We start from the raw sequence: 13,401 nt of genomic DNA, 5'->3' as shown, positions 1-13,401 counted from the left end.
CTGGCATCACTCACACAAGCCACTGCAGATCCAGTCCAGACAGCTGCTCAGCACCAGCAGGGGTAGGGAGGGACACAAAGTGAGTTAGCACAAAACGTCCTGCTCACAAGCAGACCTTGAAGGCACGTCAGACCAGCTTCAGTACACTCAGGTATTTCAAAGGAAGAATGGGCACAGAAAACAAGAAGCTTTTTTTCTCCCTCAAATGGCTGTTGAATTTATTTGCTTAATCAATAATGGTCCTGGCAAAAATTAGTTTACCAACGCTGAGACAACTGTAATGAAATACTGATTTTAAAAATTCATGACACCGTGATAGAAATTAAGAGTTTACACAAACAAAAAAGAAACCTTCAGTATTGCCAGCAAATATAAAATAAATGTAACATGACCGACAGGACAGCAAGAAGGCTTTTATACATTTATATTTGACACCTGACCATATTTTCAGTCACCATAATATCTTCTCTCCAGGTTTAAAAAAATAGTATGCTGATTTCTATAACAAAGCTTTTTTTTCGTACAAAAATCAAATAATGGCCAACAAGTCACAACAGTGCAATAGGTAGAGAATAAAAAACCGCAGTTAACCAGGTGCTGAAATAAATACTAACCAGGAGAAGAGGATGCGCCCTCAGGGGGTGTTTCCATCACCGGGACGTGTGGGTTTGTCTTCACAGCCCAGAGCCTCTCAGAGCCACTTGCTTGGACCCAATGGCACTGGACCCCGGTGCCTGTGAGCCAGACGCCACGGGTAACCAAGGTCGTGGGGGGAGGGGGTGGTCAGGACCACGGCTGACTCCCGAGGAAGTCCGATTCCTAGTACTCAGCCTGGCCCACCCGGCGTCCAGCAGCAGTTCACCGAGCCTGTGTAGACACCGACTGCAATCCTGTGTGAGCGCACGGCTACCCATCGATATGGCTTATGCAGGCAAAGACACGCTTACATTCGGGCCCGAGCAAGCCAACCACGGCGCTCTGTCCTAATGGAAGGTTGAAGAAACATGCTGTGTGGACGCCCTGGTCCTCCCATGACCCAGGCCACCGGGGTGACTCGGGCGGGGCTGAGAGGGGAGGGTTGGGGGGCCGGCCGGTCAGGATGGAGGCCCCCAGGACCCGCACCGCAGAGGTGTGAAGGCACGGGCAAGTGGCGGCAGCGAGATCCTGGGGACGTGGCGGGCAGGGCGGCCCCGTGTGGCTCCCCCATGAACGAGAGAAAAATCCTGATTCTGCCGTAATAAAAAAGCAAAGAAAGACGATTTTTGGTTTAAAAAGAAGCCACTCAAGGGTTAAAATAGTTATTTTAAGTTAACAAAGGAAATGACTCTTCCAAGAAGCCGACCGTCTGGGACACCGGTGTGCCGACCAGCCGTCTCTGGAGGCCCGCGCGCCCTGGCCAGCTCTCAGATGGGCGTCTCCTTCCGCTCCCTGCCTGGCGACGGCCGCGCCTGCTCCTTGGTGGGCGGGGGCGGCTCTCGGGCGCCGGGCTCGGGCTCGGCCAGGGGTTCGGGGCGCGCGCGCTGCAGCTGGAGCAGGCGAAGCTGCACCCGCAGCTCGATGATGGCCTCGCGCTCCTCGTGAATGGCCTGGTTCAGGTGGTTATTCTTGATCTGCAGGGACAGACGCAGCGGCCGGTCAGCGAGGAGTCGCGACCCCAAAAACAGGCTGAGCCACTGCCCACGGCCAGCAGGCCTGCCTCCCTCTGGGCAGGGCCCCTCCCCCTCTGTGGACCCAGGGGGCTCCCTCCTTCCCGGGGGTGTTTTCCTGCTCAGCACTAACACAATCTGTAAACTGTGGGGCAGAGCGAGCTGCTGCCCGGGGCCTGTCTCCTGGCCCCCCAATTGGCTCTGAGGCCAGCAACCCCGGGAGGGGCGTCCCGGGTGGGATTCTCTGTTGTGTTGGAGCCCCTGCCGGAAGGAGCGACAGCAGCCCAGGCCCACAGGCCCCGTGAGAGGCGAGGAGAGAGTCCGATAAGCACGACGTGGACCCCAGCGCTCCCGAGGGCAGCGGCCCCGCGCTTGCGCACCTCCAGCTCCTCGTTCTGCCGCTGCAGGTCCTGCAGGATGAGCTGCAGTTCGTCCTCGTCCTCGCTCTCGCTCTCACTGTCCGACGAGTACTCCTCGGTCTCACTGCGGCCGTGCTGCTGGCGGCTGTGTGGGGACAGGACGGGGCGGGGAGCGTGTGACCCACCCGCACAGACAGGCTGGTGGTCTGCTTCCAGGCTGCCCAGCTTTCTAGCGGGTCCACTCGGGACAAGGCCCACCTCAGAGGTAATACAGAAGGTATGGAAGGGGGCGCTCTGCCTGGCCCCATCACAGGAAGGGCTGAGGCTGGACTGTCCTGCTCTCCCCAGAGTCCAAGTTGAGCCCTGACCCCTGCCCTCACCTCTGGATCTCGGCGATCTCCGCCCGGAGGCGTTCGATCTCTTCCTTCTCCGAGGCAATCTGTCGGCGCAAGAACTGCTCCATGGCTAGGAGCTCCTCCTGCTCAGTCAGGATCTCATTCTCCTAAAGCAGTGACACTGGTGAGCACCTCTGAAAGTCTAAGAAAGGTCGCTCTTCTGGGGTCTCCTCTGTCACCCTGAACTGTTTACGCCCATACACACAACACTGGGGCTTCTCTGGTAGTAAAGAATCTGCCTGCAATGCAGGAGACCCGGGTTGCATCCCTAGGTCAGGAAGATCCCCTGGAGAAGGAAATGGCAACCCACTCCAGTATTCTTGCCTGGGAAATCCCACGGACAGAGGAGCCTAGCAGGCTACAGTCCACGGGATTGTAAGAGTTGGGAGTTGGACAGGACTGAGCAACTAACACTTCACACTTCATACACACACGTTAACCCACACGTTATAGGAAAGCTTGTAATGCACACCCCTAAAATACCCAGTTTCCCCAGCAAAGGTAGACTAACTTGCTTGGGAGGAATGACTAGATTTTCCTCAAGACATAAAACGGTACTTAGGGATCCTTGTTATGCAAAGGATCCACAAGAGGCCAGCCAGCAGGCACACAGCAGAGTACTAGGGACTGTTTCTACCCCAGCCTTTCTGAACACCTTCTCACAGAGTCTGTCTGAGGGCCACAGGGGCCTTCAACAGTGTCACCAGGCAAGAAAGGCCCCGGCGACATGCAGCTTGTCAGTATCATTGAAAGCAGAGCTGGTGATGGAAAAGTGTTCCCAGAAGAAATCTTTCCTCCTCAATACAAGCCACTGTCCTCCTCATCCCATGTCCCCAGGGATAATATTTAAACAGTAAATATGCATTTAACAGAATATGCATTTCTAAAACTGACATCTGTCCAGGATCTAGCTAGCCCCTCCAAACCAAAGAAAACCACCACAGCAGACAAAACTTAGGAGAGAACAGAGATGGAAAGCTATAGAAATGAGCTGGAAGCAGCCAAGGCCTACATTTCTTTCCAAACTAACAGGTGGCGGGAGGATAAGAACCTGTGATCAAACGTGAAAGGTGCTGCGGTCAAGTTCACTTTAAAGTCCAATGGCCCAGTCTCCAGTGTGCATAAGAAACCCACAGAAGTCTCCAGTATGCATAAGAAACCCACAGAAGTCTTCAGTATGCATAAGAAACCTCTCTCAGAGCTGTGCTCCTCACAGTCCCCAGCGTTTCTAAACAGAGATGTTCATCCTTTTTATGAAAGCTAATGTTCCAAGAAACACCAGGATGAAAACTCTGAAATAAAGATGCATCTGGGACCTCACTCTCTCTTCAGGGGAGGAGAGTTACACATCCCTGACAGGCATGACAGAAAAGGAAGTGACAGAAAAGGACTGAAACTTGTAGGACTTTAGTTATCTCTGGGATACAAGGATGGTTCAACACAAATCAATGAATGTGATACAGCACACTAACAACATGAAGGATAAAAATCGTATCTCAAAAGATTCAAAGAAGCACTTGAAATGATTCAACATCCTTTCACAATAACAACTCAACAAAGTGACTATAGAAGGAATACCTTGACATGATACAGCTGATATGACAGGCCTACTACAGATAACCTGGTACCCCAGTGAAAGGCTGCAAGTACTTCTTCTAAGATCAGAGAGAGGACAAGAGGCCCAGTCTCACCACTTCTGGTTATGCAGTACCGAAGTACCAGCCGGAGTAACGGAGCAGGAACAAAGGTGTCCAAATTGTAAAGAAGTAAAATTGTCTGTTTACAGACAACATGATCTTATACACAGAAAACCATAGAGTCCATCAAATAACTGTTAGAAGTAATACATTTAGGAAAGTTGCAGGATACAAAATCAACATAAAAAAATCAGTTGCATTTCTACACACTACTATCCAAAAAAGAAATTAAGAAAACAAATCCATTAAACAAAGAGGTTAAATATCTATATACTGAAAACTATAAAATACTGATGAAAGAAACTGAAAACACTAAAGATAAAATGAAAGGTAACTCATGTTCATAGATTAGAAGAAATAATATTGTTAAAATTTCCATACTACCAAAGTGATCTATACATTCACTGGAATCTCTATCAAAATTCCAATGGGGTTTTGAGGTTTCCCACAGAAACAGAAAAAATAATCCTAAAATTCATTCAGAACCATAAAAGATTGTAAGAACCAAAGCAAACATCTTTTTTTTTTTTAGCCAAAGCAATCTTAAACAAAAGAACAAAGTTGGAGGCATCACCCCACAACCGAAACAGTCCAGTACTGGCATAAAAACATACATATACACCAATGGAGCAGAACAGAGTCCAGAAATAAATCCACACATTCACAGTCAACTGATCTTTGACAAGAACGCTAATAAACAATGGAAAAAGAACAGTCTCTTTAATACATGATGTTGAGAAACTGGTTTTCCACAGGCAAAAAAGTGAACTACCTTCTCTCACTACACACACATCAGTCACCTCAAAATGGACTAAAGACTTAAATATAAGACCTGAAATCATAAAATTATTAGAAGAAAACACAGGGAGAGTTTCTTAACACTGGTTTGAGCAAGAATTTTAGATATGACCTAACAAGCACAGATATACAGCAGACAAAGGGGACTGCATCACACTAAAAAGCTTCCACACAGCAAAGAAAATGGAGTGAAGAGACAGCCTACGGAAGGAGAGAAAATACTGCAAACCTTACATCAGATGAGGGGTTAGTATATACAAGAAGAAGTCGGACAACTCTATAGCAAGAAAACAACCCAATTAAAAAATGGGCAAAGAACTTATATTGACATTTCTCAAAAGAAGACACTGAAATGGCCAACAGATCACTGTCACTCATCATCAGGGAAACGCAAATGAAAACCACCATGAAATATCACCTCACACCTGTCAGAATGGCTTTATCAAAAACACAAGAGGTAACAAGTGTTGGTGAGGATGTGGAGAAAAGGAACCCTTGTGCACTGTTAGTGGGAATATAAATTGGTACAGCGACTGTGGAAGACAACACGGAGGTTCCTCAAAAATACAAAGCAGAGCTATCACAGTTCTAGCAACCCAGCTTCTGAATGTGTAACTGTAAACAGGACACTGAAGAGAGATGTTCACTGCAGCATCATTCACATCAGTCAATATCTGAAAACAGCCCGATGGCTGATGGATGAATGGGTAACAATGTGACATGCACATACTCATAATACGTAAGTATACACATGCCCACATAAATATACAAACACAGAAAACATAAACACACACATATATGTAACGAATATATTCTGACATAAGAAGGAGATCCTGGCATTTAATAGCACAGATGAACCTGGCAGACATGATGATAAGTGAAATAAGCCAGACAGAAAAAGACAAATACCATATGATTTCACTGATTATTTGTGGAATCAAATAAAAAGTTGAACTCACAGCAGTGGAGAATACAACAGTGGTTACCAGGCCTTGGAGGGTGAGTAAAATAGGGAGGTACTGGTAAAAAAAAAAAAATACAGCTGCATTTGTGTTGAAGGCCTGTCTAGAGAGGCAATGCTGATGACGACACTGTACTAAATGGTGGATTATGCCACGAGAGCATCTTTCAGGTGCTCTCATCACAGAAGGTAATTGAGAGGGTAACTGACTATAGCAATCATTTCACTGGGTGGAGGTGCATCAAATCATGTTTATACCTTAAATATATATTTTTCTTTTTTTTTTAAATATCTTGCAAAATACAGGAGTTACACTTACCTGGGCAAGAAGAATATTTATGACTTCCTCGTTTTCATTCATTTCTTCTTTGGAAACATCCTCTTTTGAAAGACTGGCTATTTCTTGTGCAATCTTGGTTTCACATTCCTATCCAACAAGAGAAATGAAAGCACTGGTCAGCCCACTGTAACACATTCAACAAACTCACACTGTCCTCGTTCCTGAAATTTCCTCCCCAGCTTCTAGAACTGAAAAACTAAGAGTGACACAGCCAGCAGAACCTCCAGACGAGGGCATCTGCTAACTGGGCCTTGACAGTAATGTGTGGATCTCACGCTGTGGATGCACTGGAGGAAAATGTTCAGTTTTAGCTAACATGCTCAGCATTTCTGGAACCCTCCCATATAAACTGTCTTCCGTGATCCTTCCTTTTTGGAAGGGGTCTACTTTAAGCCTACAGTTAGTTGGTCTTGCCAATAGTACACAGTCAAGTAGCCACTGTCTATCACAACACTGAATGTCTCCAACACCACAAAGTACCCTTGGACTCCTCTGCCACCTGTTGCCCCTGGATCCACTAACCTGCTTTCCATTGCTCTGGTCTCACCTTCTTTTATGTTTCATATAATCTGAATTAATCAGTAAGCAGTCTTTTTCCTGCCACATTAAATTTCACAACTCATCTATGTTGTATCAGTAGTTTGCTGAGTAATATGCAAGGATATGAATGCACCCCAGTCTGTTTATCCGTTCACCACCTGGTGAACATTTCAGTCCTTTCTACTTCTGAGCTACTAATCAGACCTATAAAAACCATTAAGTATCTGCTCTGTGAGGGAACATGCCTTCTTCTGTTAGATAAACACTTAGGAGTGGGATTGCTGGGCCAGATGATAACCTGGTGCTTAACTCTGAAACTGCCAAACTGTTTTCCAAAATGACTGAAACAGTCAAGATCAGTAAAGCAGAGCTCCAGCTGCTCTACGTTCCTGTCAACACTTGGTATTTTTAATACGAGTCATTCTGGCTGGTGTGCAGTGGTTTCTCACTGTGGCTGATCTGTACTTCCTCAATGACAAACAATCTTCACATATGCTTCTTTATCATCCATATATATGCTTTGGTAAAGATCTTCAGTAAAGTGCTGTTCAAACTTTTGCCTTTTTAAAACTGAATTTTTATTGTAATAATCAAACACTCTGGCGGGGGATATTAATAATGACAGAGGCTAAGCATATGGGGTAAAGGAGTATGAATTCTCTGTACCTTTCCCTCAGTTTGGCTGTCAACCTAAAACTACCCTAAAAAAATACAACTTAAAAAATTTGTTTGTCTTATTAAGTCTAAAGAGTTTTTAATATATTCTAGTTCAAGAACTTTATCAAGTATCTGTTTTTTGCAAATATGTCACAGCCTCTGGCCTGCATGGTCATCTTTTTAACAGTGTCTTTTGAAGAGTATGTTTTGATAAAATACAGTTTTCTAAATTTTTCTTTTATAGTTCATGAATTTTTGTATTCTATTTAAGAAATCACTCAAACAGCTCATACAACTCGATAACAAAAATTTTTTAAAAACCCAATCAAAAAATGGGCAAAAGACCCAAATAGACATTTCTCCAAAGAAGACATACAGATGGCCAACAAGCAAATGAAAAGATGAAATCATCATTGCTAATTATTAGAGAAATGCAAGTCAAAACTAAAATGAGGTATCACCTCACAATGGTTAGCACGGCCATCATTAAAAAGTCTACAAATAATAAATGCTGGAGAGGGTGTGGAGAAAAGGGAAACTTCTTACACTGTTCGTAGGAATTTAAGTTGGTACAGCCACTATGGAAAACAGTGCAGAGTTTCCTCAAAATACCAAAAAACAGAGTTGTCATACAATCCAGTAAGCCCACTCCTGGGCCTATATCCAGATAAAACTATAATTCAAAAAGATACGTGCACCCCTCATGTTCACAGCACACTATTCACAATAGCCAAGACATGCAAACAACCTAAATGTCCACTGACAGATGAATAAAGAAGACATATATACATATATCTATATATAAACACATACAATGCAACACTATTCAGCCATTTAAAAGCAGTAATGCCATTTGCACCAACATAGATGCAACTAGAACTGATCATACTAAGCAAAGTTAGTCCCCTTATATGTGGGATCTAAAATGACTCAAACTTATTTATGAAACAGCAAAAGACTCACAGACACAGAGAACAGACCTGTGGTTGCCAAGGGAATGGGAGCATGGGGAAGGAATAGACTGGGAGGCTGGGGTTAGCAGATGCCAACTACTATACACACAATGGATAAACAACAAGGCCCTACTGCACAGCACAGGGAACTCTATCCAATATCCTGTGAAAAACCATAATGTAGAAGAATATGAAGAAGAATGTGTATCTGCGTGTGCATGGCTGATTCACTTTGCTGTAATTAAAACAACACTGTAAATCAACTATACTTCAATTAAAAAAAAATTACCGCCTAAGCCAGTCAGTAAGATCTTCTCTGTTTATTAAGTCAGTCTACGATTCATTAGCACTTATTTCTATATATGTTGCATGGAAAGAGGGGGAAAAAAAGCTCTCTTTTTTTGGCATGCTGCTGCTAAGTCGCTTCAGTAGTGTCTGACTCTGTGCGACCCCATAGACGGCAGCTCACCAGGCTCCCCCGTCCCTGAGATTCTCCAGGCAAGAACACTGGAGTGGGTTGCCATTTCCTTCTCCAATGCATGAAAGTGAAAAGTGAAAGTGAAGTCGCTCAATCGTGTCTGACTCTTAACAACCCCATAGACAGCAGCCTACCAGGCTCCCCTGTCCCTGAGATTCTCCAGGCAAGAACACGAGTGGGTTGCCATTGCCTTCTCCAATGCATGAAAGTGAAAAGTGAAAGTGAAGTCGCTCAGTAGTATCCAACTCCCAGCGACTCCATGGACTGTAGCCCACCAGGATCCTCCGTCCATGGGATCTTCCAGGAGTACTGGAGTGGGGTGCCAGTGCCTTCTCCGCATATAGGTATCCAATTGTTACAGCACCATTTGTTGAAAATAAAAAACTTCCCTAGTCAATTGTCTTAGCATCTTTGTTGAAAATTACCTGCCCACACATGTGTTGGTCTGTTTCTGGACTTTCTATTCTGTATGCCCATTCTTATCGAATACTGACTATTGATCACTGTAGCTTTACAGAAAATCTTCATCAGGTGATGTGAGTCTTCCAATGTAGTCCTTTTTCAAAACAGTTAGGTCATTTATATTTCCTCATAGTTTTTTTTTTTTTTTCACAGAGATTTTAGAAAAGCTTATTAATTTCTACCAAAATCACCTGTTTAAATTTTGACTGGAGTTGAATCCACAGATCAACTTGGGAAAACCTAACATCTTAACAATATTGTGATATAAACATATTTCTAATTTATTTATGTTTTCTTTTTTTAGTTGCACTATCCCATAGTTCACTATCCCCAAAGAGCGTGGGCGGCTGTGACTGCGTACAAGCACGGGAGAGAGGAGCTACCCAACACTGAGGTCAGGGGCAGCAGCCGGGAGGACCCCATGCCCGAGGAGCGGCAGCCAGGAGGAGCTACCCCATGCCTGAGGCCAGGGGCAGCGGCTGGGAGGAGCAACCCCACGTCCAAGGAGCAGTGGCTGTGCAGGCGCAGGAGGGCCTAGAGGAGCTATTCCACGTTCACGGTCAGGAGGGGTGGTGGTGAGGAGATACCCCTAGCCCAAGGTAAGGAGCAGTGGCTGTGCTTTGCTGGAGCAGCCATGAAGAGATACCCCAAGTCCAAGGTAAGAGAAACCCAAGGTAAGACGGTAGGTGTTGCAAGAGGGCATCAGAGGGCAGACACACTGAAACCATAATCACAGAAAACTAGTCAATCTAATCACACTAGGACCACAGCCTTGTCTAACTCAATGAAACTAAGCCACGCCCATGGGGCCACCCAAGATGGGCGGGTCATGGTGGAGAGGTCTGACAGAATGTGGTCCACTGGAGAAGGGAATGGCAAACCACTTCAGTATTCTTGCCTTGAGAACCCCATGAACAGTATGAAAAGGCAAAATGATAGGATACTGAAAGAGGAACTCCCCAGGTCTGTAGGTGGAGAAATAACTCCAGAAAGAATGAAGGGATGGAGCCAAAGCAAAAACAATACCCAGTTGTGGATGTGACTGGTGATAGAAGCAAGGTCTGATGCTGTAAAGAGCAATATTGCATAGGAACCTGGAATGTCAGGTCCATGAATCAAGGCAAATTGGAAGTGGTCAAACAGGAGATGGCAAGAGTGAATGTCGACATTCTAGGAATCAGCAAACTAAAATGGACTGGAATGGGTGAATTTAACTCAGATGACCATTATATCTACTACTGCGGGCAGGAATCCCTCAGAAGAAATGGAGCAGCCATCATGGTCAACAAGAGTCTGAAATGCAGTACTTGGATGCAATCTCAAAAACGACAGAATGATCTCTGTTCATTTCCAAGGCAAACCATTCAATATCACAGTAATCCCTCTCTTCCTCTCCTGCGTGCATGTGGTCTTTCTCTCTCTCTCTCTCTTCCTCTCCCACATGCGTGCTCTCTCTCTCTCTCTCTCTCTCTCCTTCTCTCTCTCTCCCCCTCTCCCATGCGCTCCTCCACTCTCTTCCCTTCAAATCTTTGGGTTGGCATGCCCTCACACTTTGAGGATGGATTCTCCTGCTATCTTCCAAATAAAATAGAGCTGTAACACTGATTTGCCTAAGAGCTATAACACGGTTTGTCCAAGACCCGAGAGCTGTGACGCGCCGAGGGCTTTAATGTCCGTTGCTCCAAATCTTTGTTGTGACAAGACAAAGAACCAAGGAACATACACTCGCATGACATCTATGGTGCCGTGACTCGGATGTAACCAGGCTGAAACAACCTCCGCGCGGAAGAGGCCAAGCACAGCAGGAGCCCAACTCAGCGAAGCTCCTGCGCTAGAAGCAGAAGGCGAAGAAACCCACCACAGGGGAAGGCCCATCGTGCTGGAAACCGGGACAGTGAAAAATAAACTCAGCAGAAAGGTCACGCGGCCCAGTCTCGGATCCCAGAAGACCTCCAGTTAAGAGAACAGGAGAAGGAGGCCAAGGCCCAGGAGAAGGAGAGAAAGAAAGAGACAAGGCATGCCCAGATGCTGGCCGCCCTCCAGAGAAGCCCTATGGCAAACCCCGAGTCCTTGAAGGACAAGGCACGAGACAAATGCCTGATCTGTAGACAGGCGGGGCACTGGGCCAAGAGTGTCCAAACCGCGACAAGTCTCCTAGAACAGCTTGCCACAAATGCCATCAACTGGGACATTGGGTGGCACTCTGCCCTCGGGACCCAAGAGCCTCAAGGTCAAGCGCCAAGCCTACTCTCACGATGGTTCAAGAGGACTGAAGCAGCCCGCTCCAGCCAGCCCACCTGTCACAGATAACCATCACGGGGCTGGAGCCAAGGGTGCAACTGGATGTGGCAGAAACCTTGGACCACTGGACAAAACCCCAAGAGGGATTGTCAGAAGATCCTCTGACCAATTCTGAGGAAATCTGGTACACTGATGGAAGCAGCTTTATCTTGGATGGAAAAAGAAGAGCCGGCAGTCAAGGTACCAGGACATGACTCCTAGATTAACTACTCACAAGTCAAGCCATGGAAGAAGACAGAAGAGGACACTCAATACATCTGTGAGCCCCTGGGAGATCTCAAATACCTATTCAGGACTACCAATGAGTGCCATCTGAATGAATACCCCCAAAATCTAGTTTTTGGGGGTAAGATTTCTCAGGATAGCTCTAAACAGCCAACACAGCTTGACAGAGATTGTATTCCAAAACAGACAAGAGATAGATCTTCTGATACCTGAACAAGGAGGGACTTGAGCCATCCTGGCGATGTGAATTTAAAAATGAATAATGACCCTACTAGTCCTTATTATGCTATATTGATGATACTTATGATTATTCCATGAACTGTCAATTGTCTAACCTGCTTTGTCTCTGCCCAGGTCAACAAGCTACAACATGCAGTGCCAGTTCAACAAAGATATAAAACTACAGCCGACCACGAAAAATATCACACCCTTAGATGGACACTGCTATAAGGACTCTGAGGCTTGAGACTAGCAAGAGGGGGAGGCCCAAAACCCCTCACCGCCCCAGTTCAGCAAGAAGTAGCCAGAAAGACCTCGACGCCCCTGTTCCCAGAGAATTGGGCCTCCCATCTCTTGAGGGGGGAACGTTAGGTAGGTAGAATAGGGAAACGGAGTCCAAAATGGCAGTGGCTAAAAAACAAGGAAGGTCAAAGGAAGGTCCGAGGAGCAGAGTGAAGACTTCAGGTAGAACGAACAGCACTCCTGGCTAAGCCCAATTTGCATAGGGCAGGCCCAGGGGGAGGAAGAAAACATATAAAAGGAGGCGCCAAAGCGTTGCTCTCTCTCTCTTCCTCTCCTGCATGCATGCGCTCTCTCTCTCTCTCTCTCTCTCTCTTCCTCTCCCACGTGCGTGTGCTCTCTCTCTCTCTCTCCCGCGTGTGTATGCTCTTTCTCTCTCTCTCCCTCTCTCTCTCTCCCCCTCTCCCATGCGCTCCTCCACTCTCTTCCCTTCAAATCTTTGGGTTGGCATGCCCTCACACTTTGAGGATGGATTCTCCTGCTATCTTCTAAATAAAATAGAGCTGTAACACTGAAAAAAACAAAACAAAACAAAACTAAACACAGCAATCCAAGTCTATGCCCCAACCAGTAACGCTGAAGCAGCTGATGTTGAACGGTTCTACGAAGACCTACAAGACCTTTTAGAACTAACACCCCCAAAAGATGTCCTTTTCATTATAGGGGACTGGAATGCAAAGTAGGAAGTCAAGAAACACCTGGAGTAACAGGCAAATTTGGCCTTGGAATATGGAATGAAGCAGGGCAAAGGCTAATAGAATTTTGCCAAGAGAACACACTGGTCATAGCAAACACCCTCTTCCAACAACACAAGAGAAGACTCTACACATGGACATCACCAGATGGTCAACAGATTGAAATATATTGATTATATATACTGATTGATTATATTGTTTGATTACATTGATTGATCAGATTGATTATATTCTTTGCAGCCAAAGATGGAGAAGCTCTATACAATCAACAAAAACAAGACCAGGAGCTGACTGTGGCTCAGATCATGAGCTCCTTATTGCCAAATTCAGACTTAAATTGAAGAAAGTAGGGAAAACCACTAGACCACTCAGGTA

At 45.7% G+C, this 13,401-nt stretch overlaps 1 protein-coding gene across 4 annotated transcripts in view; it reads right to left on the bottom strand.

The window, feature by feature from the left end:
* Positions 1–189: 189 nt before the first annotated feature.
* Positions 190–13,401, bottom strand: part of RALBP1 (ralA binding protein 1) — a 48,566-nt gene continuing 35,354 nt past the window's right edge. For all 4 annotated transcript variants that reach the window (XM_069568649.1, XM_069568647.1, XM_069568648.1 and 1 more), the window contains exons 7-10: positions 6,176–6,283; positions 2,386–2,507; positions 2,027–2,150; positions 190–1,610 (exon numbers count right to left, since the gene is read on the bottom strand). In XM_069568649.1, the coding sequence (XP_069424750.1) occupies positions 1,404–1,610; positions 2,027–2,150; positions 2,386–2,507; positions 6,176–6,283 (561 nt within the window). In that variant the 3' untranslated portion in view covers positions 190–1,403. The remainder of the gene's footprint in view (positions 1,611–2,026; positions 2,151–2,385; positions 2,508–6,175; positions 6,284–13,401) is intronic.

The sequence above is a fragment of the Ovis canadensis genome, chromosome 23 (assembly GCF_042477335.2).
Source record: "Ovis canadensis isolate MfBH-ARS-UI-01 breed Bighorn chromosome 23, ARS-UI_OviCan_v2, whole genome shotgun sequence".
NCBI lineage: Eukaryota > Metazoa > Chordata > Mammalia > Artiodactyla > Bovidae > Ovis > Ovis canadensis.
The sequence above is the reverse complement of the archived record's forward strand: the minus strand, read 5'-3'. Positions and strand labels throughout refer to the sequence as shown.